Below are 26,883 nucleotides of genomic sequence, written 5' to 3' on the forward strand. Positions count from 1 at the left end.
AGTAGGGGGATTTTGAATTCAATCCTGAATGGAACAGGCAGCCAGTGAAGGGATTTGAGAGTTGGTGTGATGTGGTCCTGTTTCCGCACTCATCAGGATCCTTGCAGCACTATTTTGTATGTACTGCAGCTTCTGGATGTTCTTGCTGGGGATCCTGACAAGAAGTGTGTTGCAGTAGTCGAGCCTGGAGGAGACAAAGGCATGGACGAGCCTCTCGGCATCAGAGAGAGTGAGTGAGGGTCGGAGTTTTGCAATGTTCCTGAGGTGGTAGAAGCAGGTCTTGCACAGTTGTTTGATTTGAGCTTCAAAGGTCAGGTGAGGGTCCATTTTAACACCCAGATTAGTGACTGAGGGTGAGAGGTGAATGTCGTGGCCGGAGAAGGTGATGCTGGTGATGGTGTACGACTGAGTCTGATGTGGGGTGCCGACCAGAATGGCTTCAGTTTTGGAGCTGTTTAGTTGAAGAAAATTTGCCCTCAGAGGACTGCTTGTAACTTAATAATATATATATATACATATAAATTGCCTCTTGATATTAATACACAATTATTTAATTATTATATTTATTTTTTATGTACACTGTAAAAAAAAAAAGTAGATTTTTACAGTAAAAAAACTGACAAAATCCATCCATCCATCCATTTTTCTACCACCTATTCCCTTCGGGGTCGCGGGTGGCACTGTAACCTATCTCAGCTAGAATGTTACCCTAAAATCAAAATTGTAGATAAATATATGTACTGTATATGTATGTAAATATATATGTATTTTTTTATGTCAAAATGGAAAGTTGAATACTGTATTTTTCGGATTATAAATCGCTCCGGAGTATAAGTCGCACCGGCCGAAAATGCATAATAAAGAAGGAAAAAAACATATATAAGTCGCACTGGAGTATAAGTCGCATTTTTGGGGGAAATTTATTTAATAAAATCCAACACCAAGAATACACATTTGAAAGGCAATTTAAAATAAATAAATAATAGTAAACAACAGGTTGAATAAGTATGTTATATGACGCATAAATAACTAACTGAGAAGGTGCCTGGTATGTTAACGTAACATATTATGGTAAGAGTCATTCAAATAACTATAACATATAGAACATGCTATATGTTTACCAAACAATCTGTCACTCCTAATCGATAAATCCGATGAAATCTTCTTCCTCGATGTCACTTCTAAACAACTCTGCCAACTCCAAAGGTATGCGCCACTTCCTCTTGTCATTTTCCGCTGCATATTTCACTACGTCCACCTTGTAATCTGCAGTACATGATTTCCTTTTCGGTGCCCTTTTTATTCAGCCCTTCTCAGTTTTAGTAAGTTACCGCCAAGGATGAAACAATCCATTTTAATAGCTACGGCAGTAGAATATAGCATATAGCAGTTAGCATTCCATGACCCACAATGCACTTCTGCCATGACTCTTCCCTGCCGAATTCTTATTGGTTGACGTGGATGTGACGATTGCTGACGTGTGTGTGACGATTGCTGACATTTTCTTCGTCTCTTCCGCGAATGAGATGAATAATATTGTTTGATATTTTACGGTAATGTGTTAATAATCTCACACATAAGTCGCTCCGGAGTATATGTCGCACCCACGGCCAAACTATGAAAAAAACTGCGACATAGAGTATAGTCCGAAAAATACAGTACATTTTTTCTTAGAAAAGACGCATTTTAATTCCAGGCTTTTGCAGACCACATGAAATGAAGTGGCGGGGCATCTTTGACACCCGGTCCTTGAGTTTGACATGTGTGGTTTTGAAACTTTTATAGTATATAGTAGGGGTATAACAGTACGTGTATTTGTATTGAACCGTTTCGGTACGGGGTTTTCGGTTCGGTTCGCAGGTGAACCGAACGACACGGACATATAAGTAGCGCACCGCACGTTGTGTAAACCATGCACACTGAGGCACCATGAATTAATTTACGTGAACCCCGACTTAAACAAGTTGAAAAACTTATTCGGGTATTACCATTTAGCGGTCAATTGTACGGAATATGTACTGTACTGTGCAATCTACTAATACAAGTTTCAATCAATCAAAAAAACAACAACACACGGCATGCTAGCAACGACTGGGCTATGATAGACTGACCACACCTCCTCTTTTCACGGGATATGTCCTCTTTGCGGAGCTGTCCAGGTGGAGTTTCTTAAATGCTTCGAATGTCCGGCATTTTAAGTTATGGTTGTATGTATTTTCAATGTACGTTCAGGGTTAAGAAGGGGTTGAAAAAAAAAAAAAAGTGGTGCACACAGCGTTAACATTCGTGAGGGCGGGGCAGAGACAGAGAGAGAGCGAGAGAGTTATGATAAACGTGCATGCGTCGCCAGGCTCTGCTTTTTATCCTTTGATTAATCAGACTTTATTTTTTATTAGCTATAGCAGGGGTTTCAAAAGTGTGCCCCGGAGGCCATTTGCGGCACACAGCTAATGTTTTAAAGGCCCACGGCACATTCTAAAAAAAACTATTAAAATAAACAAAAACATAAACAAAAGTGAAATAAAAAATCTTAAAGGCTAAATGTAATTTAGAAAAACTTGCAAAGTTTACTAATAAAACAAAACTGTTTTTTTTTTTCAAACTGTCATTGTTTAAAACACAATATTGAATCAAAATCAATGTTATTATGAATTATTGACCTATCCAAGTTTCCGATTACTTCAAATCAGATATTCCACTAAGAAAATTATTTTTGGTGGAAGATTTAGCAAATTTGTTAAATAAGTAATCAAAAAATGTATGTTTTGTTTTTTTCTTACTGTACCGAAAATGAACCGAACCGTGACCTCTGAACCGAGGTACGTACCGAACCGAAATTTGTGTGTACCGTTACACCCCTAGTATATAGTGGTTCTTCTGGATACGAGGGCCCTAACTTACGAGTTATTTGGCACACGAGCTGTGTCAGCTTTTTAGGTTCAGGCCACCTCCCCACACCACTTGTTGTGAAGTGAAGTGAATTATATTTATATAGCGCTTTTTCTCTAGTGACTCAAAGCGCTTTACATAGTGAAACCCAATATCTAATTTTGACATTTTAACCAGTGTGGGTGGCACTGGGAGCAGGTGGGTAAAGTTTCTTGCCCAAGGACACAACGGCAGTGACTAGGATGGCGGAAGCGGGGATCGAACCTGCAACCATGAAGTTGCTGGCACCAACCGAACTATACCGCGTTGGCGTAGCAAATGTCACAGTGAACCCTGCAAGATTCGGTCATATATGCCAGCAACAACTTACAGCTAGAGATTGACATCTTTGTTTTTCCAACCATGGAAACAAAGTAGGTGACTATGAAGGTCAGTGCTACTGTAGTTGTTTATAGTTCATTCTATTTTATTGTTTTTTATACATTATTGCTTAACTTAATTAATTTTTTTAAAAGCATGTTGCATGTTAAAATTGTGGTGTTTTGGGAGGCCAACCACGGAATAAATTGATTTGAATAGATTTCAAATGTTGACACGATTTCACAATACAGGTTTTCGAGCTGCGTCGCAGAAACAATTAAAGTCGTATCCTGCCTTATTAATGTGTTAGGATTGAGTAGTTTCTAGATATGCCCTAGAATGGCAGAAAGGGATCTTATATGGTGTTGCTTCTTTATTTACTAATTGATCTGACAATAATAAAAGTATGTTTGTTTCAGTATGTGCTAAAAAAAACATTTTTTTTTTAATTAGACAACACTAATAAATAGGCCAAATTAAAAACAATTTGTGGATGCACAATATTTTGTTTTTCAAACTGCTACCGATTAACTTCTGTTTCTCAAGACTGATACCAATAACTTATTTATATCTATTATTTTTTTAGTTGTTGATTTAAATGTAATTTTATGCATTGGATTTGACGATATACTGTACCTATAGATATATTGTGACAAAAGCAAATTACTTCAGTGATGGTCATCCAGCACCATTATTTCCATGATGAAATCAGTGGTCGCTTTAGCCTTTGGATCGTGTCTGGTAAACATTTTTGCGACCATTTTTGGGCCTTTGGGGCAGCTTCCTTGGCAGCAGATGTATTTGGCTTTTTTAACACTCTTGCAGTGATGCTGGCATGTGAGATGGCTAATAAGGTTTGATGTGTCAATGTTTGGGGAACATTTGGTGAAAATAGCACACGAAAAGTCTTCATCTGAAACAGTGAAGATGTATGTTTTTTTTTTACAATACGTTCATGGGAAGTTCATGACAGACCGTTTACAGCACACCATGTCAGGGAAGTGGAGTAATTGATCTACTCACCTTAACCCACCTAAAGCACCAGTACTGGTAATTTCACCTATTTGGAGTGTTTTTTTTAATCAGTACTCTGAACTATTTTATAGGATTTATCATAATTTCTCATATTGTCCCAAAAATGTGAAGCCCCGATATATTATTTTTTTGATAGCAATTTTGAATGAAACTCTCACTGAACAATTGTTTAATGTGTTTGTTTTTCACTTGTTTTAGGAGGATGGAAAGGCAGAGGACAACATGGCTCAGAAGAGGGCGGCCCTGATGGAGAAGAGGATGAGGAGGGAGAAGGAAAGCCAGCAGAGGAAAATGCAGCAGGAGGCAGAGCTAGAGCAAAAGAAGGAGGAGGCTCGGTATGATTTTGTTGTATCAAAGAAATGTCCTTCCAAAATAGACTCCTTCAAAGTGACTCTGCTGAAATAACAGCTGACTTGCTTTTTTTGTGTTGATAAAAAAAAAATCTATTCAAATTCAAGCATGAGTTCTACACAATATTATCCATCCATCCATCCATTTTCTACTGCTTATTCCCTTTTTGGGGTCGCGGGGGGCGCTGGCGCCTATCTCAGCTACAATCGGGCAAAAGGCAGGGTACACCCTGGACAAGTTGCCACCTCATCGCAGGGCCAATATTATAATGTATGTAATTTAATCTACAGCAGGGGTCGGCAACCTTTACCACTCAAAGAGCCATTTTGACCCGTTTCACAAAATAAAGAAAACAATGGGAGCCACAAAACTCTTTTGAAATTTAAAATGAAATAACACTGCATACAGAGTTAATTTTTTAAACTTTGTGCTATGTATAAACCAGGGGTCTCAGACACGCGGCCCGCACCTTAATATGAAACTATAATGATAGTGGGGCCCGCAAGTTTTTTATGAATTCTGCTTGACAACATCACACTTACCAAACATCCCGAATATTCCAAGAGACTACCAAACGTCAGATCAACTATTCTCGCAAATGTTTGCGGAGTTTCCCTCGATTAACAATAATAAGGGCAACCTATGAAGGTGCTGCCTTTGACGCCCTCTACAACACGTTCAATAAGCTTGCCAGCCCAGTCACATGTCGTACGAGGCTTCTGCAGACACACGCAAACGATTGCCATACAGGTTACATTGAGGGTTGTGATATAAACAACTTTAACACTCTTACTAATATGCGCCACACTATGAACCCACACCAAACAAGAATGACAAACACATTATGGGAGAACATCGACACTGTAACACAACATAAATACAAAATAACAAATACCCTGAATCCCATGCATCCCACTTTTCCGGGCTACCTTATACACCCCGCTAGCACCTAAACCCCCGACCCCCTCCGTGCGTTGGTTGAGGTGGGCGGGGTTTGGGGCTAATGTAGCCCGGAAGAGTAGGGATGCATGGAATTCTGGGTATTTGTTCTTTTGTGTTGATGTTGTGTTACAGTGCCGATGTTCTCCCAAAATGTGTTTGTCATTCTTGTTTGGTGTGGGTTCACAGTGTGGCGCATATTAGTAAGCGTGTTAAAGTTGTTTATATTACAACCCTCAGTGTAACCTGTATGGCTGTTGACTAAGTATGCGTTGCAGTCGCTTTCATGTGTTGACAGAGACTGAACATAAAATGACCAGTCGACACGCATATCGTGTGATGTAAAAGCGGGCACGACGACATGTTGTAGAGGAGGTCAAAGACATTGCCATCACTGCACATCCTCAGTATTGTAGTCCATTTGAAAATTTGAGAATGTTATCCCTGGGTGATTTCTGAGAGAGGCACTAAAATCCGGAAACCTCATGGAATAGTCGTTGGGGTCGGCAATTTAGCAGCTGAGCCACATCAGAGTGATCAAAGAGCCGCATGCTGCTCCGGAGCCGCGGGTTGCCGACCCCTGATCTACAGTATGTTACATATAATTGTAAGAACAACAAATAATCCCTCCATATAAAGAGTGTGAAACATAACTTCTCAAAAAAATTACCATATTGTACAATATAATAAATACGGTATACGATTCGATTCCATCCATCCATCCATTTTCTACCGCTTATTCCCTTTTGGGGTCGCGGGGGACGCTGGCGCCTATCTCAGCTACAATCGGGCGGAAGGCGGGGTACACCCTGGACAAGTCGCCACCTCATCGCAGGGCCAACACAGATAGACAGACAACATTCACACTCACATTCACACACTAGGGCCAATTTAGTGTTGCCAATCAACCTATCCCCAGGTGCATGTCTTTGGAAGTGGGAGGACGCCGGAGTACCCGGAGGGAACCCACGCATTCACGGGGAGAACATGCAAACTCCACACAGAAAGATCCCGAGCCTGAATTTGAACCCAGGACTGCAGGACCTTCGTATTGTGAGGCAGACGCACTAACCCCTCTGCCACCGCGAAGCCCTGATTCGATTCCAACTTTCGCCATTTTAGTCAAAGCCGTTGTGTCCTTGGGCAAGACACTTCACCCACCCTGCTCCTTATAGGTCGTGGGTAACGCTTCCGCCATCAGTGTGTGAATCTGTGTGTGAATGGGTGAAAGTGACGTATAATATAAAACGCTTTGGGTACGTGTAGGTATAATAAAACGCTATTTAAATACAGACCATTTATGGCAGGGGTCACCAACCTTTTTGAAACCAAGAGCTACTTCTTGGGTACTGATTAATGCGAAGGGCTACCAGTTGGAAACACATTTTTTAAAATCGCCATAAATAGCCGATTTGCTCAATTTACCTTTAATAAATCAATTTATATATATATATGTATATATATATATATATATTTTAAAAAAATGGGTATTTCTGTCTGTCATTCGTCATACATTTTTTTTCCTTTTACGGAAGATTTTTTTCTACAGAATAAATGATGAAAATTACACTTAATTTAACGGTTTAAAAGAGGAGAAAACAGGAAAAAAAATTTAAATTAAATTTTGAAACATAGTTTATCTTCAATTTCGACTCTTTAAAATTCAAAATTCAACCAAAAAAAAAGAAAAGAAAAACTAGCTAATTCAAATCTTTTTGAAAAAATAAAAAAAATAATTTATGGAACATCATTAGTAATTTTTCCTGATTAAGATTAATTTTAGAATTTTGATGACATGTTTTAAATAGGTTAAAATCCAATCTGCACTTTGTTAGAATGTATAACAAATTGGACCAAGCTATATTTCTAACAAAGACAAATCATTATTTCTTCTAGATTTTCCAGAACAAAAATTTTAAAAGAAATTCAAAATACTTTGAAATAAGATTTAAATTTGATTCTAAAGATGTTCTAGATTTGCCAGAATAATGTTTTGGAATTTTAATCACAATAAGTTTGAAGAAATATTTCACAAATATTCCTTGTATTCTTCGTCCAAAAAACAGAAGCTAAAATGAAGAATTAAATAAAAATTATTTTATTATTCTTTGAAATAAAAAAATATATATTTGAACATTGATTTAAATTTTCAGGAAAGAAGAGGAAGGAATTTATAAGGTAAAAAGGTAAATATGTGTTTATAAATCCTAAAATAATTTTTAAGGTTGTATTTTTTCGCTAAAATTGTCTTTCTAAAAGTTATAAGAAGCAAAGTAAAAAAAGAAATGAATTTATTTAAACAAGTGAAGACCAGGTCGTTAAAATATTTTCTTGGATTTTCAAATTCTATTGTCGAGCAAAGCGAAACCAGCTTGCTAGTAAATAAAACATTTTTTTAAAATAGAGGCAGCTCACTGGTAAGTGCTGCTATTTGAGCTATTTTTTAGAACAGGTCAGTGGGCTACTCATCTGGTCCTTACGGGCTACCTGATTTATGGGGTTATACTTGTATAGCGCTTTTCTACCTTCAAGGTACTCAAAGGGCTTTGACACTATTTCCACATTCACCCAATCACACACTGGTGGCGGGAGCTGCCATGCGGGGCGCTAACCACAACCCATGAGGAGAAAGGCTGCAGTGTCTTCCTCAAGGACACAACAGACGTGACAAGGTTGGTAGAAGTTGGGGATTGAACCAGGAACCCTCCGTTTGCTGACACGGCCACTCTCCCAACTGCTCCACGGCGTCCCATAACCCATACATATATATATATATATATATATATATATATATATATATATATATATATATATATATATATATATATATATACACACACACACACACACACACACATATATATGTATATTTACCATTTATTTAAAAATACTTTCTCCCTTTACGCTCCATTCTATGGCCTCAGGTTGAAAGCGGAGGAGGAGCGTATCAGGAAGGAGGAAGACAAAGCAAGGAAGGAGTTCATCAAGCAGGAATATCTCAGGCGGAAGCAGCTGAAGCTGATGGAGGACATGGACACCGTCATCAAGGCTCGACCAGCAGGCAGCGCTAGACAGAGACGAGGTCGGCCCAAGTCAAGCCATCGGGACAGCCTAGACTCCCCAAAAACTCCCGTCCGAGCTGCCACAGGTAACTATTGAGCGATCAAGCTGACCTCTGCAATTTTCGAAGTATGCAACCATGTCTGTGAACTTTGTTAAAAGTATACCCTGACTGGACACTTGTTTAGGGAGTGTATAATGATATAAAATATAGAGACTATAATACTAACAATTAGTCGTACAATATTATGTGTATTATCGTGGTTGTAGTTTGCAGTGGTGATTTGACTCTGTACTTAATGTTATGGCAATTGAGTGGCTTGAGCAAGACACACCATTTGAGCAATGCACCAACAGTGGATTTTGTGCTGCCGACTCTGACCGCGACCCCAAAAAGGGGAATAAGCGGTAGAAAATGGATGGATGGATGGATTCTGATACCAATCATCCATGAGCGAGATCAGCCGATACCATTACTGATAACCACATACAATAATTGTACATTTCTCAGTTTATTTATGGTCAGTGCTATTGACAGTTAGTTTACCATTATCAATACAATATTTAAACTAGTTCATTGTTCTCTTTTATTACATAAAATTGTACGCAAAATGTCAATAGTGCACAATAATTAACAAAAGCAAAAACTAATGTCTACTGTTCTTTTAAATCACCTGGTTGTTGCCTTATAATATTTTGGGAATACCGGTATAAGACTAATCGCTCTAGTGAAGTGAAGTGAATTATATTTATATAGCGCTTTTTCTCAAGTGACTCAAAGCGCTTTACATAGTGAAACCCAATATCTAAGTTACATTTAAACCAGTGTGGGTGGCACTGGGAGCAGGTGGGTAAAGTGTCTTGCCCAAGGACACAACGGCAGTAACTAGGATGGCACAAGCAGGAATCGAACCTGCAACCCTCAAGTTGCTGGCACGGCCACTCTACCAACCGAGCTATGCCGCCCCTCTAGTATCTCTCTCTCTCTTTCTCTCTCTCTCTCTCTGTGTATATTACGGGTGTAACGGTACACAAAAATTTTGGTTCGGTACGTACCTCGGTTTAGAGGTCACGGTTCGGTTCATTTTCGGTACAGTAAGAAAACAGCAAAATATACATTTTTGGGTTATTTATTTACCAAATTTGTAAACAATGGCTTTATTCTTTTAACATTGGGAACATTATGATAATTCTACCCACGTTAATCCACATTAAACTTCCTCAAGTTGTTGCTCAGATTAAATAAAATGACAAAACTTTTCTTCTACATATAAAAAAGTGCAACATTAAACAGTTTCAAGTCAACTCATCATTCTTAATTTATTACAGCATTTGGGAAGTCTGTAGCTGACTTTTATTATACACACACACACATGCACACCCACACACAAACACACGCACACACACACACGCACATACATACACAGCAAAATGAGATAACGTAACACTAAAAGCTAATTAGCCTTCACCTCAACTATGGGCAAGCTGAGCTGCAGTTTAAGTTTCTAGAAGGTCAACGGGCTCATAGTGATGTTTGTAATAGTTGTGACTAGGAAGTGTTTTTTATAATTTGGGGAGTGTACGATGTCAGCTGCTCACCTGTTAAACACATATCTGCTCATCTCGACGCCGGAGCACTGACTCCATGCTTTCTGAATAGGCACTGCTGATTGGCTGTTACATCGCTCTGAATACGCCCTTCTGATTGGCTTTGTATGTAACCAATCAGAATGTTGTGTGAGCGGGACAATGTTGGGTGCCCACCGCTCAGACAGAGGCAGAAAGCAGAGCAGCTTGCTAAGACTTTCGTTTACAAACCCGTTCGATACACCCTCGTACCGAACCGAAACCCCCGTACCGAAACGGTTCAATACAAATACACGTACTGTTACACCCCTAATACATATATATATATATATATATATATATATATATATATATATATATATATATATATATATATATATATATATATATAGACTAAACGACTCTGAAACCAATAAGGAATGTAACTGTCGCAAGAAACCTGATTGCCCTCTCAACGGAGGGTGCTTACAGACATCAGTCGTTTACCAAGCAAAGGTAATACGCAAGGACATTAACACATCCGACACGTACGTAGGATTAACCGAAGGAGCGTGCAAAACAAGATGGAATAATCACAAGGCCTCCTTTAGAAACCAGACTTTGCGGAATTCTACAGAACTCAGCAAACACATTTGGAACCTCAAAGACAATAATGATGAATATTCAATAACATGGCAAATTCTTGCATCCAGCACACCTTACAAAAGTGGTAATAAAAGATGCAACCTATGCTTAATAGAGAAACTGTTTATTATATATTATCCAGATCTATCATCCCTCAACAAGCGCAGTGAAATCATTTCAACATGCCGCCACAGACGGAAACACCTCCTAGGTAACACATGAGCCAATCACCACACCCTACGCCTGCCTGTACCCACCCACTCTGTGCCCTATATAAACCATTGTATGTGAATGCCTCCATTAAAATCTCCTGATGATTGAGGGAACCCCTCATGAAACAGTTCTGTAGAGATGAAGTAGTCTTGTGATTTTTCCCACACCTACACATTGCGCTCTACCACGGTATCGAGCACTATTCTCTGGATAATCCAATCAAGACATATATATATATATATATATATATATATATATATATATATATATATATATATATATATATATATATATATATATATATATATATACATACGTGTGTGTTCTGATGGAACTCTTTGTATCGACACTTCCTCTCTCTAGACCAGAGATGTAAAACTAATTTTAATGAAGGGCCTAGTCACAGTTATGGTTGCCCTTCAGAGGGCCATTTGTGACAGTGAATATATATGAATGTAAATGTACAGCCTCATGATCTTATTACACAATTATCTATGCATTTTTCATATACATTCTTTTCTAACAAATTGATGGATAATGTCCTTTGAAATCATAAGTCAGGGATTTTTGGTAACACAAAATGCTTGGAAGATTTTGTTTCATGATCAGACATGATTCAAGTTTAAAAGTAATCCAATTGAATCCAGTCCATTTTTTTTTCTGTCAAAATTGAGAGAGCAAATACATTTAGCAAAAATGATAAAATGGTTTATTGATGCACATTATTTCCAGGCTTTCGCGGGCCACATACATTGACGAGCCTTGAGTTTGACATCTATGCTCTTTACTCATGTTAATATCTGCTTACTTTCTGCTATAACACGGTTCCATCCACACTTCTCAATTTTTACTAAACACTTATTTATTGGTGTTGTTATTGGTTTGCGTGCTATTATCATGTCTGCTCCATGTGTGCATCATGTTTAACCTCATCCTACAGTGATAATGTTACTAGATGATTATACTTAAGATACTAAGAAATGCTGTTTATTTGCCATAATTAAGCAGTGTATGGAGACACACAGTTGCTAGTTGTTTGTCAGCAGGGGGACTAGAAATACATACACTGTAAGGGACTGCGTGGCGCAGTGGGAGAGTGGCCGTGCGTAACCCGAGGGTCCCTGGTTCAATCCCCACCTAGTACCAACCTCGTCACGTCCGTTGTGTCCTGAGCAAGACACTTCACCCTTGCTCCTGATGGGTGCTGGTTGGCGCCTTGCATGGCAGCTCCCTCCATCAGTGTGTGAATGTGTGTGTGAATGGGTAAATGTGGAAGTAGTGTTAAGCGCTTTGAGTACCTTGAAGGTAGAAAAGCGCTATACAAGTACAACCCATTTATTTATTTACTTAAAAGTGATTTGCCTTCTTGATTGGCATTTAAAGGGATTATTCACAAAAATCAGCCGATACTGATCCATGGCCGATTATTAAGAGTGCATTGCTGTGGACAGAGCAGCGGTGTCGTCATGCATGGTTGTCACTTGTAACTGTGTCGCACTGTGCCAAATCTAGTCTTGCATCAAGGTTCATGATAACTTCTCTTTTCAGTTTCCAGCTTGTCCTTGGCATCCCTCAACCTGGGGGACGGCGACAGTGTACACTCGGAGAAGAGAGCGCAAAGGTGAGTTGCTGCACTTTTCTTAAAGCACAGAACAATCTGTGCTTTTTTAATGTTTCATAGGTCTGTGCTGTAACCTTTTAGTTCTACTTACTAATACAATAAATACAGTACACATTTGTAACATATTTCTCGTGTTCTTGCCTATTCTCCTCCTTTTACTTCCATTGTCCTGCTCTATCACACATGCCAGAAGTGCTAGTTTAGCCTCTGGCAGTCTCATCTGCTTTCTGAGCTCTCCTAAACGGAGAAGGAGAAGGTTAGTTCCTGTTTGGTGCTGACTTATGGTGCTTCATGTTGTTCCTGCTCCAGTCCTGCACTGCACTTTTTCCTCACACCGGCCTTGACTTGAATGAGCACAGCACTTTATTTTTGCTCATCACAGTACGCTTGTATGTTGGACGGTATGTTTTAGCTGATTGCTGTATTTGTTTGCCAACATGCCCTCAGCTTGCTTGCAGTAGAATTACATTGAATATGCTTGAAACAAGCATCTTAAACATATATGATTCACATGTAGAAACATACAAAATAACTTTTTGGGCTTTTTATTCGTATGCCTCCCACCTGCCAAGCCTGTGCTTTGCTTTTCAACCAGCAGCCTTAAGGGCCTTATGCAACTACACACTAGTCAGCATCTTTATTGTTTTATTTTGTGCATTCTTGCTGCATTAATGCGCAGTTTAGGCACTGCTGTAAGTAGAGATGCTGCTATGAATTGTTTCAGTAATCAAGTATTTAACTATTTCATATAATCGAGAGGTAAAACGGCAAACCTTCATTCATTTTTATTGATAAATGAACATAATCAACATTGACATTTCACTTATATATATATATATATATATATATATATATATATGATATAATATATATATATATATATATACATATATATATATATATATATATATATATATATATATATATATATATATACATATATATATATATATATATATATATATATATATATATATATATATATATATATATATACGTATATACACATGTATGTATGTATATAAATAAAACACTGTAATTTTGGGGGGAACCACTCGATTCGAATCTTGGGAGTAAGGATTCGATTTAGAATTGATTCTCGATTCAAAATCAAAACAGCTGTGATAAATTTGTATACATTACTTAAAAGAAAACTGGTTTTGTTCAATAAAATACAAATAAGGCAACAAGAGAAGTATCCCACACTTCTCTTTTCTAAAGTAAATCTGAACAACAGATATGGGCATCGACATCAACAATGATTTAAATAAAACAAACAATTGTTTTTATTTTTTTTTAATAGATTAAGAATTGATTCGGAAAAAAAAACGTTTTTGACACCCCTGTGTGTGTGTGTGTGTGTGTGTGTGTGTGTGTGTGTGTGTGTGTGTGTGTGTGTGTGTGTGTGTGTGTGTGTGTGTAAATATATATATATATATACATATATATGTATGTATGTATGTATATATATATATATATATATATATATATATATATATATATGTGTGTGTGTGTCTTTATATACATACATATATACAATTGAGTGTATATATATATATACATATATATATATATATATATACAGTGTATATATATACTGTATAAGTATATATTGTGTGTGTGTTTGTGTTTATATATATACATACATATACACGTATATGACTGTGTGTGTATATATATATATGAATATATATATATATATACAGTATATTATATATATACTGTATATGTATTGTGTGTGTCTGTGTGTGTATATATATGTATATATGTGTGTGTGTGTGTGCGTATCTATATACATACATATATATACACGTATATGATTGTGTGTGTGTGTATATATATATATATATACTGTATATATGTATATTTGTGTGTGTGTGTGTGTGTGTGTCTGTTTTTCTAAGTGTAATCTACAATTTTTTTGGTCTTAAATTTAGCATTTTCAAGCACATTTGCTAAATAAATTCAAAATATCACCACTTTATTCGTATTGGCCACAAGAGGAGACAAAACAAGTCCGAGCATGCTGTTAAGTATCATGTCCACTGATCGACTCAGGCTCTGGTCGCATTAATATATATTGGATTAAAGGAGTGCAAAGGTGACTAAAAGGTGTTACTTAATGTCTCGAGGGCTATTTTGATTTTTAAAAACATATTTAGTAGGTTATAAACAATGCTTTATACTCTAGCTATGAAAATATTTTATTTATAAATAATAATTCTTTCTTCGTGGAAAGTCATGTCGAAAACCAATTAACAGCCACAAATGATGGACCACTGTACACTCATTAAACGATTGATCACGGCAACATAATAGAAAGCTAAGCTTATTTCTAATCAATTTAATCGATTGATGAGGAGGAAACAAGACCAGCTTGTGAAACAAGTTGATACAAATGCAATAATTTGTGTTTCACGTATATTTCAGGCCAGATTCTGCAGATGGCTTCCTGTCCCCGAGTCGTTCCAGTAGCAGGAATGGAGAGAAGGACTGGGAAAATGGATCCACCACTTCTTCTGTTACGTCCATCACGGAGTACACAGGTTGGTGGGCAAATTGTGTATCTTATTTAAAGCAACAAGAGCAATGTGCTCATGGCCCTGCAGCAGAATTTCCATTCTAGAAATTTGGTCAGTTTACAGAATGTTGTGCGTGCAGTGGTTTACAACTTTACTACATCCGCATTTTTGTTGTGAAGGTCGTCAAAGTAGTTTTTCATGTAGGGTTTTTCACAAGACTGCAATGTTTTTGTGAAATGAGGATAAAAAGGAGGCACTATACAACATCATTGTCCCTGTTTAACACTGTCCTTTATTGGTTTAATGTTGATGTTATCCTTTGTTGTTGTATCATTATCTTTCTAATTATTTTATCTGTAAATTGTGAAGTAGGGCTGTGAATCCGTGGGAACCACACGATTCTATTTCGCTTCGATTCTTGGGGGTAACGATTCAATTCAGAATCAATTCTCGATTCAAAACGGTTCTAGATTCAAAATAAATAGTTTTTTAATAACATTGGGTGCCATTTCCATGATGAACTACATTCCTCTTTTAAAATAGATTACAGCTCTGAAAAAGTTCTATAAGAAACTTGGTTTTATTTAATACATTTCTACCCGAACATTTAATAATTACAAATACAAATAAGGCAACAAGAGAAGTATCCCACAATAATTTTTAGTAAATCTGTACAGCAGATATGGTCATCTCCATCAACAATATGATGACAGACGGATAGAATATATATATATATATATACATATATATATATATATATATTTATTTTTTTTTAGATTTTTGGAATCGATTAAGAATCAAAAAAGTAAGAATCGTGATTCATTCAAAAATCTATATTTTTGACACTCCTATTATAGTGTCCTTGGGTTTTTTGAATGGCACTTATTAGTTAAATGTGTTCTTATTATTATTGCCTATAATCCATGTGTGTTAACTTTCTGTTATTATTGTTGTGCACACCATAATGACATCTAGTTCCTTTGTGTAATTGATACTTACTTATGCTTGTGGTCCTCCACAAATAAATGAATGTATGGAAAACGCTGCTTATAAGTTCTTTCTTTTCTTCTTTTTCTGTTCAGGACCCAAGCTCTACAAAGAGCCAAGTGCCAAATCCAATAAGCACATTATCCAGAACGCGCTAGCCCACTGCTGCCTCGCCGGCAAGGTCAATGAGGGGCAGAAGAACAAGATCCTGGAGGTAACTGCATAAGATACATTATTTGTTTATCACTTCTCTCTGACATGCAATAATGTTTGCACAAATCAACAATGTCATGTATGCTGAATATTGTAAACATTCAGGCATGTGATTTTTCCATCTAAAGTCGGAATTCCGTCTTTTTTAATCTCGGGGGAAAAAAAAAAAATTATCTTCCGTTTTTCCGTTTTTTTTTTCCTGACCCTCAGTCAAGATTCGTTTACTTGCCGATTCGTCTTTTGTAATCGAGACATAACTTATATTACGCCGTAGTTGATTGGCCGATAAGTTCCTTGTGACCAATCAGGACATCTGTTATGAATGATGACGTTATTACCGCCATTTTCCAAATGTAAACGATGTCGGTTCTCGAGAGAAAGGACGCTTCACGAGTAAAAGAAATTGATAACATGTCAAAAATAAGTTTCGATGGGACTGGATTGAAAGGGAAATCACTGATACTGTTAAGAAGAACGAAGTTACGACTTTGTTCGGCTATTTTATTCGGAAAATCGATTGTCCCGGAAAGGTTTTGTGCACGTGGTGTCATGATAATATTGACTATGGATCACGAGGTTTCAAGGCTTTGAAAGTACATGCGAAACGCCAAAAACATATTAAACAACTTGAAGCAAGGAAAACAAACTTTTCACTAGCTGGTACTTTTGGTTGTCAACCGAAAGTGAGCAAACCTTACGGACTTCATCCTTTGTTTACATCGACAACTGCCGTAGACATCAAGAGGAAAGATCCACCCAAGCAACTCACTTCAGTTGCAGACAGGGTAGTAATAATGAGGTTAGCTAAAAAATATTTGCTTGCGAAATATGCATGTTTGTTTTAAATATTAACCAATTATTGCTTTGCGAAATATAAATGTTTTTTTCTAAAAATAAAAAGCCACGTGAAAATATATTATGACGTTACAGAAATTCAAAGAGTCGCATTATTGATTCTAGTTAACAATTTATTTGAAGTAAATTTGTGTATAATACTATTTTGTAATATTAAGTTCTTATGTAGTCTCTTGAAACAATATTGTCAGTGGTGTAACATTTACCTTGAAGGTAAATATTTTCACACTTGTTTCATGCAATATGTCAGTGTCTACACATTATTATTATTTCCTATTTTCAAATATGAGTAAACAATACTGAACATGTTTAATTTTTTTCATAAATTTATATCCTATTTTTTAGTTGGGAAATACGTAGCTTCATTTGAAAAGTCACCTGCTAGAGAATGAAGAGTGCTTACTCCGCATGTCAACATCTCCGTTCGGTGCCACACGGCCACACCATCAAAATGCCGAGGCAAACATTTCCAGATCAACACTGTATGAAAAAAATAGTCAACAACAGAATTAAATAACGTCCGTAGTAACCTACCACATAGCGAAAGTTTAAAATGAGCATATATTAATGCAGTATGAATAACAATGTTTTAATGTAGACACATGGAATCATCATACTGCTGTGATTACAGTGAGGCAAAAAAGTATTTAGTCAGCCACCGATTGTGCAAGTTCTCCCACTTAAAATGATGACAGAGGTCTGTAATTTTCATCATAGTTACACTTCAACTGTGAGAGACAGAATGTGAAAAAAAAAATCCAGGAATTGATATTGTAGGAATTTAAAATAATTTATTCGTAAATTATGGTGAAAAATAAGTATTTGGTCAACCATTCAAAGCTCTCACTGATGGAAGGAGGTTTTGGCTCAAAATCTCACGATACATGGCCCCATTCATTCTTTCCTTAACACGGATCAATTGTCCTGTCCCCTTAGCAGAAAAACAGCCCCAAAGCATGATGTTTCCACCCCCATGCTTCACAGTAGGTGTGGTGTTCTTGGGATGCAACTCAGTATTCTTCTTCCTCCAAACACGACGAGTTGAGTTTATACCAAAAAGTTCTATTTTGGTTTCATCTGACCACATGACATTCTCCCAATCCTCTGCTGTATCATCCATGTATTCATTTTGGTATAAACTCAACTGGTCGTGTTTGGAGGAAGAAGAATACTGAGTTGCATCCCAAGAACACCATAACTACTGTGAAGCATGGGGGTGGAAACATCATGCTTTGGGGCTGTTTTTCTGCTAAGGGGACAGGACGATTGATCCGTGTTAAGGAAAGGATGAATGGGACCATGTATCGTGAGATTTTGAGCCAAAACCTCCTTCCATCAGTGAGAACTTTGAATGGTTGACCAAATACTTATTTTCCAACATAATTTACAAATAAATTCTTTAAAATTCCTGGATTTTTTTTTCACATTCTGTCCATCACAGTTGAAGTGTACACCTATGATGAAAATTACAGACCTCTGTCATCATTTTAAGTGGGAGAACTTGCACAATCGGTGGCTGACTAAATACTTTTTTGCCCCACTGTATATGTTTCAAGTGTTCATTCAAAGCTAAGGCAAAATATCGAGATATATATCGTTTATCGCGATATGGCCTAAAAATATCGAGATATTAAAAAAAGGCCATATCGCACAGCCCTACATGCACTCATGTTCATAACTTTTCACAGGAAATGGAGAAATCGGAGGCCAACAACTTCCTGGTTTTGTTCCGAGACGGCGGCTGCCAGTTCCGCTCCTTGTACACCTACTGCCCTGAGACCGAGGAGATCAACAAACTGGCGGGCATCGGCCCGAAGAGCATCGGGCGCAAGATGATCGACGGCCTCTACAAGTACAACTCGGACAAGAAGCAGTTCAGCCTGATACCGGCCAAGACCATGTCGGCCAGCGTGGACGCCGTCACCATCCACTGCCACCTGTGGCAAACCAAGAAGCCGCCCACCCCGAAAAAAGTAGTGCCTGCCCCCCAGTCCTGATGGCGCCTGGGCATACCTCCATGATGATTCCAACACCCGCATTTTCCACTTCCTGCTCGATGTACGCCACTGATGAAGAATGATGTAAATATCTAAAACCATGTCGGAGTCTAGTTTATGAAGGAATGTGTGAGTACTGTTTTTATCTCCTATGTGCCAAACGTCAAAAACGAGACCGTACGAATGCGAGGACATTTTACTCAACACCGAATGTTTATGATTCATGTACAGATTCGTTTCCATTTGCAATTTTAGCGTGCGAGTGCCATGAGGCGATTGTAACTCGGCTGTTGTTGATGAGTCGTCATGTTTTGTATATTTAGGTACACAACTCTAAGGGCCAAAAATGATTGCATACAGCTAGCGTTCGCCACACACTGCTTGTGTGTTCAACTCTACAAAGTCAAACGGTTTCAGCTTTTCAGGACCCTGTCTTTGGAGGAATGTGGGCCGTCACTCCGGATAAAGAAAACCTTTTTCTTTTCTTAGATTATTATTTACAAACCCCATTTCCATATGAATTGGGAAATTGTGTTAGATGTAAATATAAACGGAATACAATGATTTGCAAATCCTTTTCAACCCATATTCAATTGAATGAACTACAAAGACAAGATATTTGATGTTCAAACTCATAAACTTTATTTTTTTTTGCAAATAATAATTAACTTGGAATTTCATGGCTGCAACACGTGCCAAAGGAGTTGGGAAAGGGCATGTTCACCACTGTGTTACATCACCTTTTATTTTAACAACACTCAATAAATGTTTGGGAGCTGAGGAAACTAAGTGGAATTCTTTCCCATTCTTGTTTTATGTAGAGCTTCAGTCGTTCAACAGTCCGGGGTCTCCGCTGTCTTATTTTACGCTTCATAATGCGCCACACATTTTCGATGGAAGACAGGTCTGGACTGCAGGCAGACCGGGAAAGTACCTGCACTTTTTTTACGAAGCCACGCTGTTGTAACACGTGCTGAGTGTGGCTTGGCATTGTCTTACTGAAATAAGCAGGGGCGTCCATGGAAAAAGACAGCGCTTAGATGGCAGCATATGTTGTTCCAAAAACTGTATGTACCTTTCAACATTAATGGTGCCTTCACAGATGTGTAAGTTACCCATGCCTTGGGCACTAGTGCACCCCCATACCATCACAGATGCTGGCTTTTGAACATTGCGTCGATAACAGGCTGGATGGTTCGTTTCCCCTTTGGTCCGGATGGCACGATGTCAAATATTTCCAAAAACAATTTGAAATGTGGACACGTCAGACCACAGAACACTTTTCCACTTTGCATCACTCCATCTTAGATGATCTCGGGCCCAGAGAAGCTGGCGGCGTTTCTGGATGTTGTTGATAAATGGCTTTCGCTTTGCATAGTAGAGACGAACAGATGTAGCGACGAACTGTATTTAGTGACAGTGGTTTTCTGAAGTGTTTCTGAGCCCATGTGGTATTATCCTTTAGAGATTGATGTCGGTTTTTGACAGTGCCATCCGAGGTCACGGTCATTCAATTTTGGTTTTCGGCCACGCCGCTTACGTGGAGTGATTTCTCCAGATTCTCTGAACCTTTTGATGATATTATGGACGGTATATGTTGAAATCCCTAAATTTCTTGCAATTGCACTTTGAGAAACGTTGTTCTTAAACTGTTTGACTATTTGCTCACGCAGTTGTGGACAAAGGGGTGTACCTCGCCCCATCCTTTCTTGTGAAAGACTGAGCATTTTTTGGGAAGCTGTTTTTATACCCAATCATGGCACCCACCTGTTCCAAATTAGCCTGCACACCTGTGTGATGTTGCAAATAAGTGTTTGATGAGCATTCCTCAACTTTATCAGTATTTATTGCCACCTTTCCCAACTTCTTTGTCACGTGTTGCTGGCATCAAATTCTAAAGTTAATGATTATTTGCACAAAAAAAACATGTTTATCAGTTTGAACATCAAATATGTTGTATTTTTTAGCATATTCAACTGAATATGGGTTGAAAATGATTTGCAAATTATTGTACTTTGTTTATATTTACCTCTAACACAATTTCCCAACTCATATGGAAACAGGGTTTGTATATAAATAAGAAAAAGTGACGGACAGTCCAAAAGATTTGGTGATTTTTTTTTTTTTGCACTTAAAAGTTCTGAATGATGTCCAGTGTAAAATAGCCAAAGTGGGTTTGACAAATAGAATGCAAGAACCCGGTCTGTTTTGAAGGGGGTTATTGCTCCGTATTGAAGCCATACGTGACTTGGTTTTGATTTGATATTTGACAGGACCAACATAGCTCAGCACAAAGGTTAGGCCAACTTTCTCAGATAATTGTGCAAGATCCCTATTGGTTTTTAGGTACCATTGTAGGTTAGGTCCAATATAGATATAGTACATGTTTGTTTGTTACTTATTACAGGTCTAAATGTACACCGGACTTTCTTAAAAAATTCTAGTCTGGCTGTTTGTATCATAATCGTAGTAAGAACTGGTTCTGTTTCAAACCGATACATACTTTTATTTTGACTGATATTTGACACAAGATGGCTAATATTGCTCAGCACAAAAATGTTGCCGAATTTCTGTGATTCTGTCATTTTGCAGACAATAACTAATGTGGCAAGATCCCTATTGGTTTTGAACTAATTTTGCCATTTCCAATCACACTCTTACAAGTCAAAGATTCCAAGATACTCTTCTTAAAACGTTTAGGTCTGTTTCTTTGTATCAGAAAATTCCTCTATTGGTTTTAAGGGGATAATTGTTCTGTTTTAAACCGATACATAATTAGATTTTGACTGATATTTGACACAAGATGGCCAATATTGCTCAGCACAAAAATGTTGCCGAATTTCTGTGATCATTGTGCAAGTATGGCAAGATCCCTATTGGTTTTGGACTAAATTCATCTAACAGCAATCAATGTGTTGAGGTTGTTAGCACTCCTACAGGTCAAAATTCCAAGAGACATTTAGGTCTTTGTATCAAAGTAAGAACTATATTGGTTTTGAAGGGATTCTTGTTCTGTTTCAAACCAATTCATACTTTGATTTTGACTGACATTTGACACAAAAGTTGAGCAAATTTTCTGGTGTCATTGTGCAGACAATAACTAGCATGGCAAGATCCCTATTGGTTTTGAACTAATTTTGCCATTTCCAATCAATGTGCTCAGGTTGTTAAAGATTCCAAGATACTCTTCTTAAAACGTTTAGGTCTGTTTCTTTGTATCAGAAAATTCCTCTATTGGTTTCGAGGGGATAATTGTTCTGTTTCAAACCGATACATAATTTGAATTTGACTGATATTTGACACAAGATGGCCAATATTGCTCAGCACAAAAATGTTGCCGATTTTCTGTGATCATTGTGCAAGTATGGCAAGATCCCTATTGGTTTTGGACTAAATTCATCTAACAGCAATCAATGTGTTGAGGTTGTTAGCACTCCTACAGGTCAAAATTCCAAGAGACATTTAGGTCTTTGTATCAAAGTAAGAACTATATTGGTTTTGAAGGGATTCTTGTTATGTTTCAAACCGATACATACTTTGATTTTGACTGACATTTGACACAAAAGTTGAGCAAAATTTCTGGTGTCATTGTGCAGACAATAAGTAGCATGGCAAGATCCTTATTGGTTTTGAACTAATTTAATCATTTCCAATCAATGTGCTCACGTTGTTAGCACTCTTACAAGTCAAAGATTCCCAGATACTCTTCTTAAAACGTTTAGGTCTGTTTATTTGTATCAGAAAATACCTCTATTGGTTTTGAGGGGATAATTATTCGGTTTCAAACCAATACATAATTTGATTTAAACTGATATGGCCAACATAGTGTTAGTACAAAAATGGTGCCCAATTTCTGGGATGACTGTGCATATAGTAATAAGTATCACGGCAAGATTCCTAGTAGTTTTGAGCTGGTTTCAACTTGCAGCAATCAGCGTGCTTGGGTCAAAGGTTGTTTTGTTGTTAGGGTAGGATAGACTTTACTTTAAATCCAAAAGTAAAACACAACAAATAAAAGAGCAATAAATATTACAATAATACTTTAACAGTCATATTTCTTTTTTTTTTCAAAAACCATCTAGTTTTGCTGTTTGTATCAAAGTAAGAACTCTATTGGTTTTGAAGGGATTATTGTTCTGTATCAGACCAAAACTCTTACTGATATTTGACACAAAATAGCTCAGCAACTTTCTGGGACGATGGCTCAGATCAAGGCAAGATTTCTATTGGTTTTGAACTGTATTCAGTACATATTAACCAATCTAGTTTAGGTTAAAGAGAAATACACTTTATTACATGATTGTTGTTAGCCTTCTTACAGGTCAAACTTCAAGGAATATTTATTTGACTCTTATCAAAGTAAGAACTCTATTGGTTTTGACTGGCTTGTTGTTTGAAACAATAATGTGTATCAAAGTAAGAACTCTATTGGTTTTGAAGGGATTATTGTTCTGTATCAAACCAAAACTTACAGATTTTAACTGATAGTTGACACAAAATAGATAAGCAACTTTCTGGGACCATGGCTCTGATCAAGGCCAGATTTCTATTGGTTTTGAACTGTATTCAATATATAGCAACCAATCTCGTTTAGGTCGAAGAGAAATACACTGTATTACATGATTGTTGTTAGCATTCTTACAGGTCAAACTTCAAAGTATATTTATTTGACTCTTATCAAAGTAAGAACTCTATTGGTTTTGACTGGCTTATTGTTTCAAACAATAATGTGTATCAAAGTAAGAACTATATTCGTTTTGAAGGGATTACTGTTCTGTATCAAACCAAAACTTACTGATTTTTAACTGATAGTTGACACAAAATAGATAAGCAACTTTCTGGAACAATGGCTCTGATCAAGGCCAGATTTCTATTGGTTTTGAACTGTATTCAGTATATAGCAACCAATCTAGTTTAGGTCAAAGAGAAATACACTGTATTACATGATTGTTGTTAGCATTCTTACAGGTCAAACTTCAAGGAATATTTATTTGACTCTTATCAAAGTAAGAACTCTATTGGTTTTGACTGGCTTGTTGTTTGAAACACTAATGTGTATCAAAGTAAGAACTCTATTGGTTTTGAAGGGATTATTGTTCTGTATCAAACCAAAACTTACTGATTTTTAACTGATAGTTGACACAAAATAGATAAGCAACTTTCTGGAACAATGGCTCTGATCAAGGCCAGATTTCTATTGGTTTTGGACTGTATTCAGTATATAGCAACCAATCTAGTTTAGGTCAAAGAGAAATACACTGTATTACATGATTGTTGTTAGTATTCTTACAGGTCAAAATTCAAGGCATATTTATTTGACTCTTTCAAAGTAAGAACTCTATTGGTTTTGACTGGCTTATTGTTTCAAACACATCATTTTGACACAAATTGGCCAATACAGCACAGAGATTCTGGGATGATTGCTAATTTGTTCAAACCAAGGCTCGATTTTTAATGGTTTTGAATTATATCAAGCTTTTAGCAACCAACGTAGTTTCGGTCCAAGATAAATAGTGTGCAAGTCAGCGTACTTTTGCACTTCTTCATATCCAAACTCACTGTTGATTTAAAAGGTCTGCACGTGTCAATATTTTTCTTTTAAAAGTGTGTAACGGAGCAAGAACCCGCATGATCAAACTGCATGTCAGATCTACTTTATTCATTTTTAATGTCTTCCTTGAAATACATTCTTTCACCCACTCTTTCAAATTCAAGTGACGGATTTGTGTGGTCTTAAAGCTGCCGTTTGGGATAGTTTTGTACTTTTACTTTCAGTTTCGAACAAATTGTACAATCACAAATGGTGGACTGCGATCAGCACAGAGCGACACTTCTCTTGTGTCAGGAAGTTGTAGATTAGTATTTTTGTAAGATTCATAAGTTGTAAACTCACATTTTCACTTATTGGTAAAAAATAGCTGCCATCACTGGAGAGTGTTTTAGCTGCAACATGTACAGATTAGGAATATTTTGCTAGTTCTCTGTTTGAATTGTAGGAAAATCATCAAAACCGCGTTTTAAGGCAAGTGGTGTTTTGCTACATACGGGTATACAACAAATAATCGTGATCAAATCTGCTGACTTGGTGCATCATTTTAAACCTGGGGGGAGAGGGGAGGGGGTATTTATGACTTTTGTTTCTAATGTATTCTAGTATGTTGGTTATTGACCACAGGAAGCCAAGGGAATATTTAACCTACAAGCTTGTTGTACATATCAGTGTTTATGTGTGCTCATGTGCTATAATGATGACTTTTTGTTGTCGGATAACGTGATGTCTTTGAAAAAACATGTAATTTATTTGTTTTTTGCTGCATCAAATAAACTCAGCATGGCCTCCGAATACTTTTTTGTGAATATTCAGTAAATCCCACCTTAAAAAGTCAATGCATTTCCTTTTTGTTTGCGGCAAACTCACAATACTGTGCAAATGTCCTAATAAGTAAGGAAGGAAGATGATTTATTGTCAATTCTTAACATGCACGTGACACATAAGAACTGAAAAGTACATTTTCGGCACAGTCCCACAAAGAGCAGACATACGTTACAGGGAGACAAGACGGGACCGCCAACGGCGCTCCTTAAGACAGGTGGGAAAAAGGTGATATTGGGAAAGGGGGGAAGAGTAAAAAAGCATCAGTCAAAGACTGGACCCGCAGGAGGGGGTCCAGGCTGAGTCCAAGGGAAAAAACCTAATTTGCGATGCACACATAAACACGGTACATTTAATCATGACAACTCGCACAGAGGGGAGGTTGGAGCCCTGGAAGGCCCAAAGGGAAAAAACAAGCAGTGGTGAAGGCGTGGGGTGGGGGAAGGGACGTGTGTGCGTGTGTACCCAATTGTCTTGGGTGTGATGGTGTAATGTTTTTGTAGACTGAGGCCGAACTGAAAAAGTTCGACTCCAGGTGTCGTTGAGAAGGGAGGGAGGTCAAAAGCGTCCATCATTGAGGTGTCCTCGGGGGTGTTTTTCAGAACAGTCTGGTCCTATCATAAAGGCCATTCGAGGGAGTCAAATCGTAGATTAGGATGTTTGTTTTTCGCGAACGGACAAAACAGTGACTTGTCCGTTCTTAGTCCATGCCAGCTCTCTCAAATTCACTTCAATCTTCCTTTTCAGCAAACTTCTCCGTGATGTGATCCATCTTGCGATTTAGTTCAGAAATAAAACAGACATTGTGTTAAATCTTAACAGAACATTTTTACTTTTTTTATTATTTTCTATTTCTTTTCACTGGATCCGGGATTATATAATATTATTGTGCATAAATAAATGTTTTTTGTGAGTAAATGACACAGAGCTTATTTAGGCAAAATAATTATTCCTGTAAGGAGTTATCCGGCTTAATGTAGACAGGGTAACTGCTAATATAGACTTGAAAATATACAAACAATACGTAAAAAAACCACACACACACTATCTAGCTTTTAATGAAATTACAAGTACATTATAGCTTGTTTTAATAAAGTTATAAGTATGTGCACCGATACATAGTTTTGTGATAATGGGATGGCAGTTCAGTTTCTTCAAATGTGACAAACTGTATAAAAAAAAATGTATGCTGTGTTTTGGTTTATTCAGTATGAAAATCAAATTTAAAAAGTATGTCAAATACGTCATGAAATGAAC

The 26,883-nt window shown here is 37.3% G+C and overlaps 1 protein-coding gene across 2 annotated transcripts in view; it reads left to right on the top strand.

The window, feature by feature from the left end:
• camsap2a (calmodulin regulated spectrin-associated protein family, member 2a) overlaps window positions 1–25,596 on the top strand; it is a 123,558-nt gene extending 97,962 nt beyond the window's left edge. The window contains exons 12-18 of one of the 2 annotated variants that reach the window (XM_061883323.1): window positions 4,483–4,619; window positions 8,499–8,722; window positions 12,607–12,679; window positions 12,870–12,935; window positions 15,110–15,225; window positions 16,284–16,402; window positions 18,945–25,596. In XM_061883323.1, the coding sequence (XP_061739307.1) occupies window positions 4,483–4,619; window positions 8,499–8,722; window positions 12,607–12,679; window positions 12,870–12,935; window positions 15,110–15,225; window positions 16,284–16,402; window positions 18,945–19,253 (1,044 nt within the window). In that variant the 3' untranslated portion in view covers window positions 19,254–25,596. The remainder of the gene's footprint in view (window positions 1–4,482; window positions 4,620–8,498; window positions 8,723–12,606; window positions 12,680–12,869; window positions 12,936–15,109; window positions 15,226–16,283; window positions 16,403–18,944) is intronic. The other variant, XM_061883324.1, reaches the window with a different exon arrangement.
• The last annotated feature ends 1,287 nt before the right edge of the window (window positions 25,597–26,883 follow it).

This window comes from Nerophis ophidion, linkage group LG22 (genome assembly GCF_033978795.1).
Source record: "Nerophis ophidion isolate RoL-2023_Sa linkage group LG22, RoL_Noph_v1.0, whole genome shotgun sequence".
Lineage (NCBI taxonomy): Eukaryota > Metazoa > Chordata > Actinopteri > Syngnathiformes > Syngnathidae > Nerophis > Nerophis ophidion.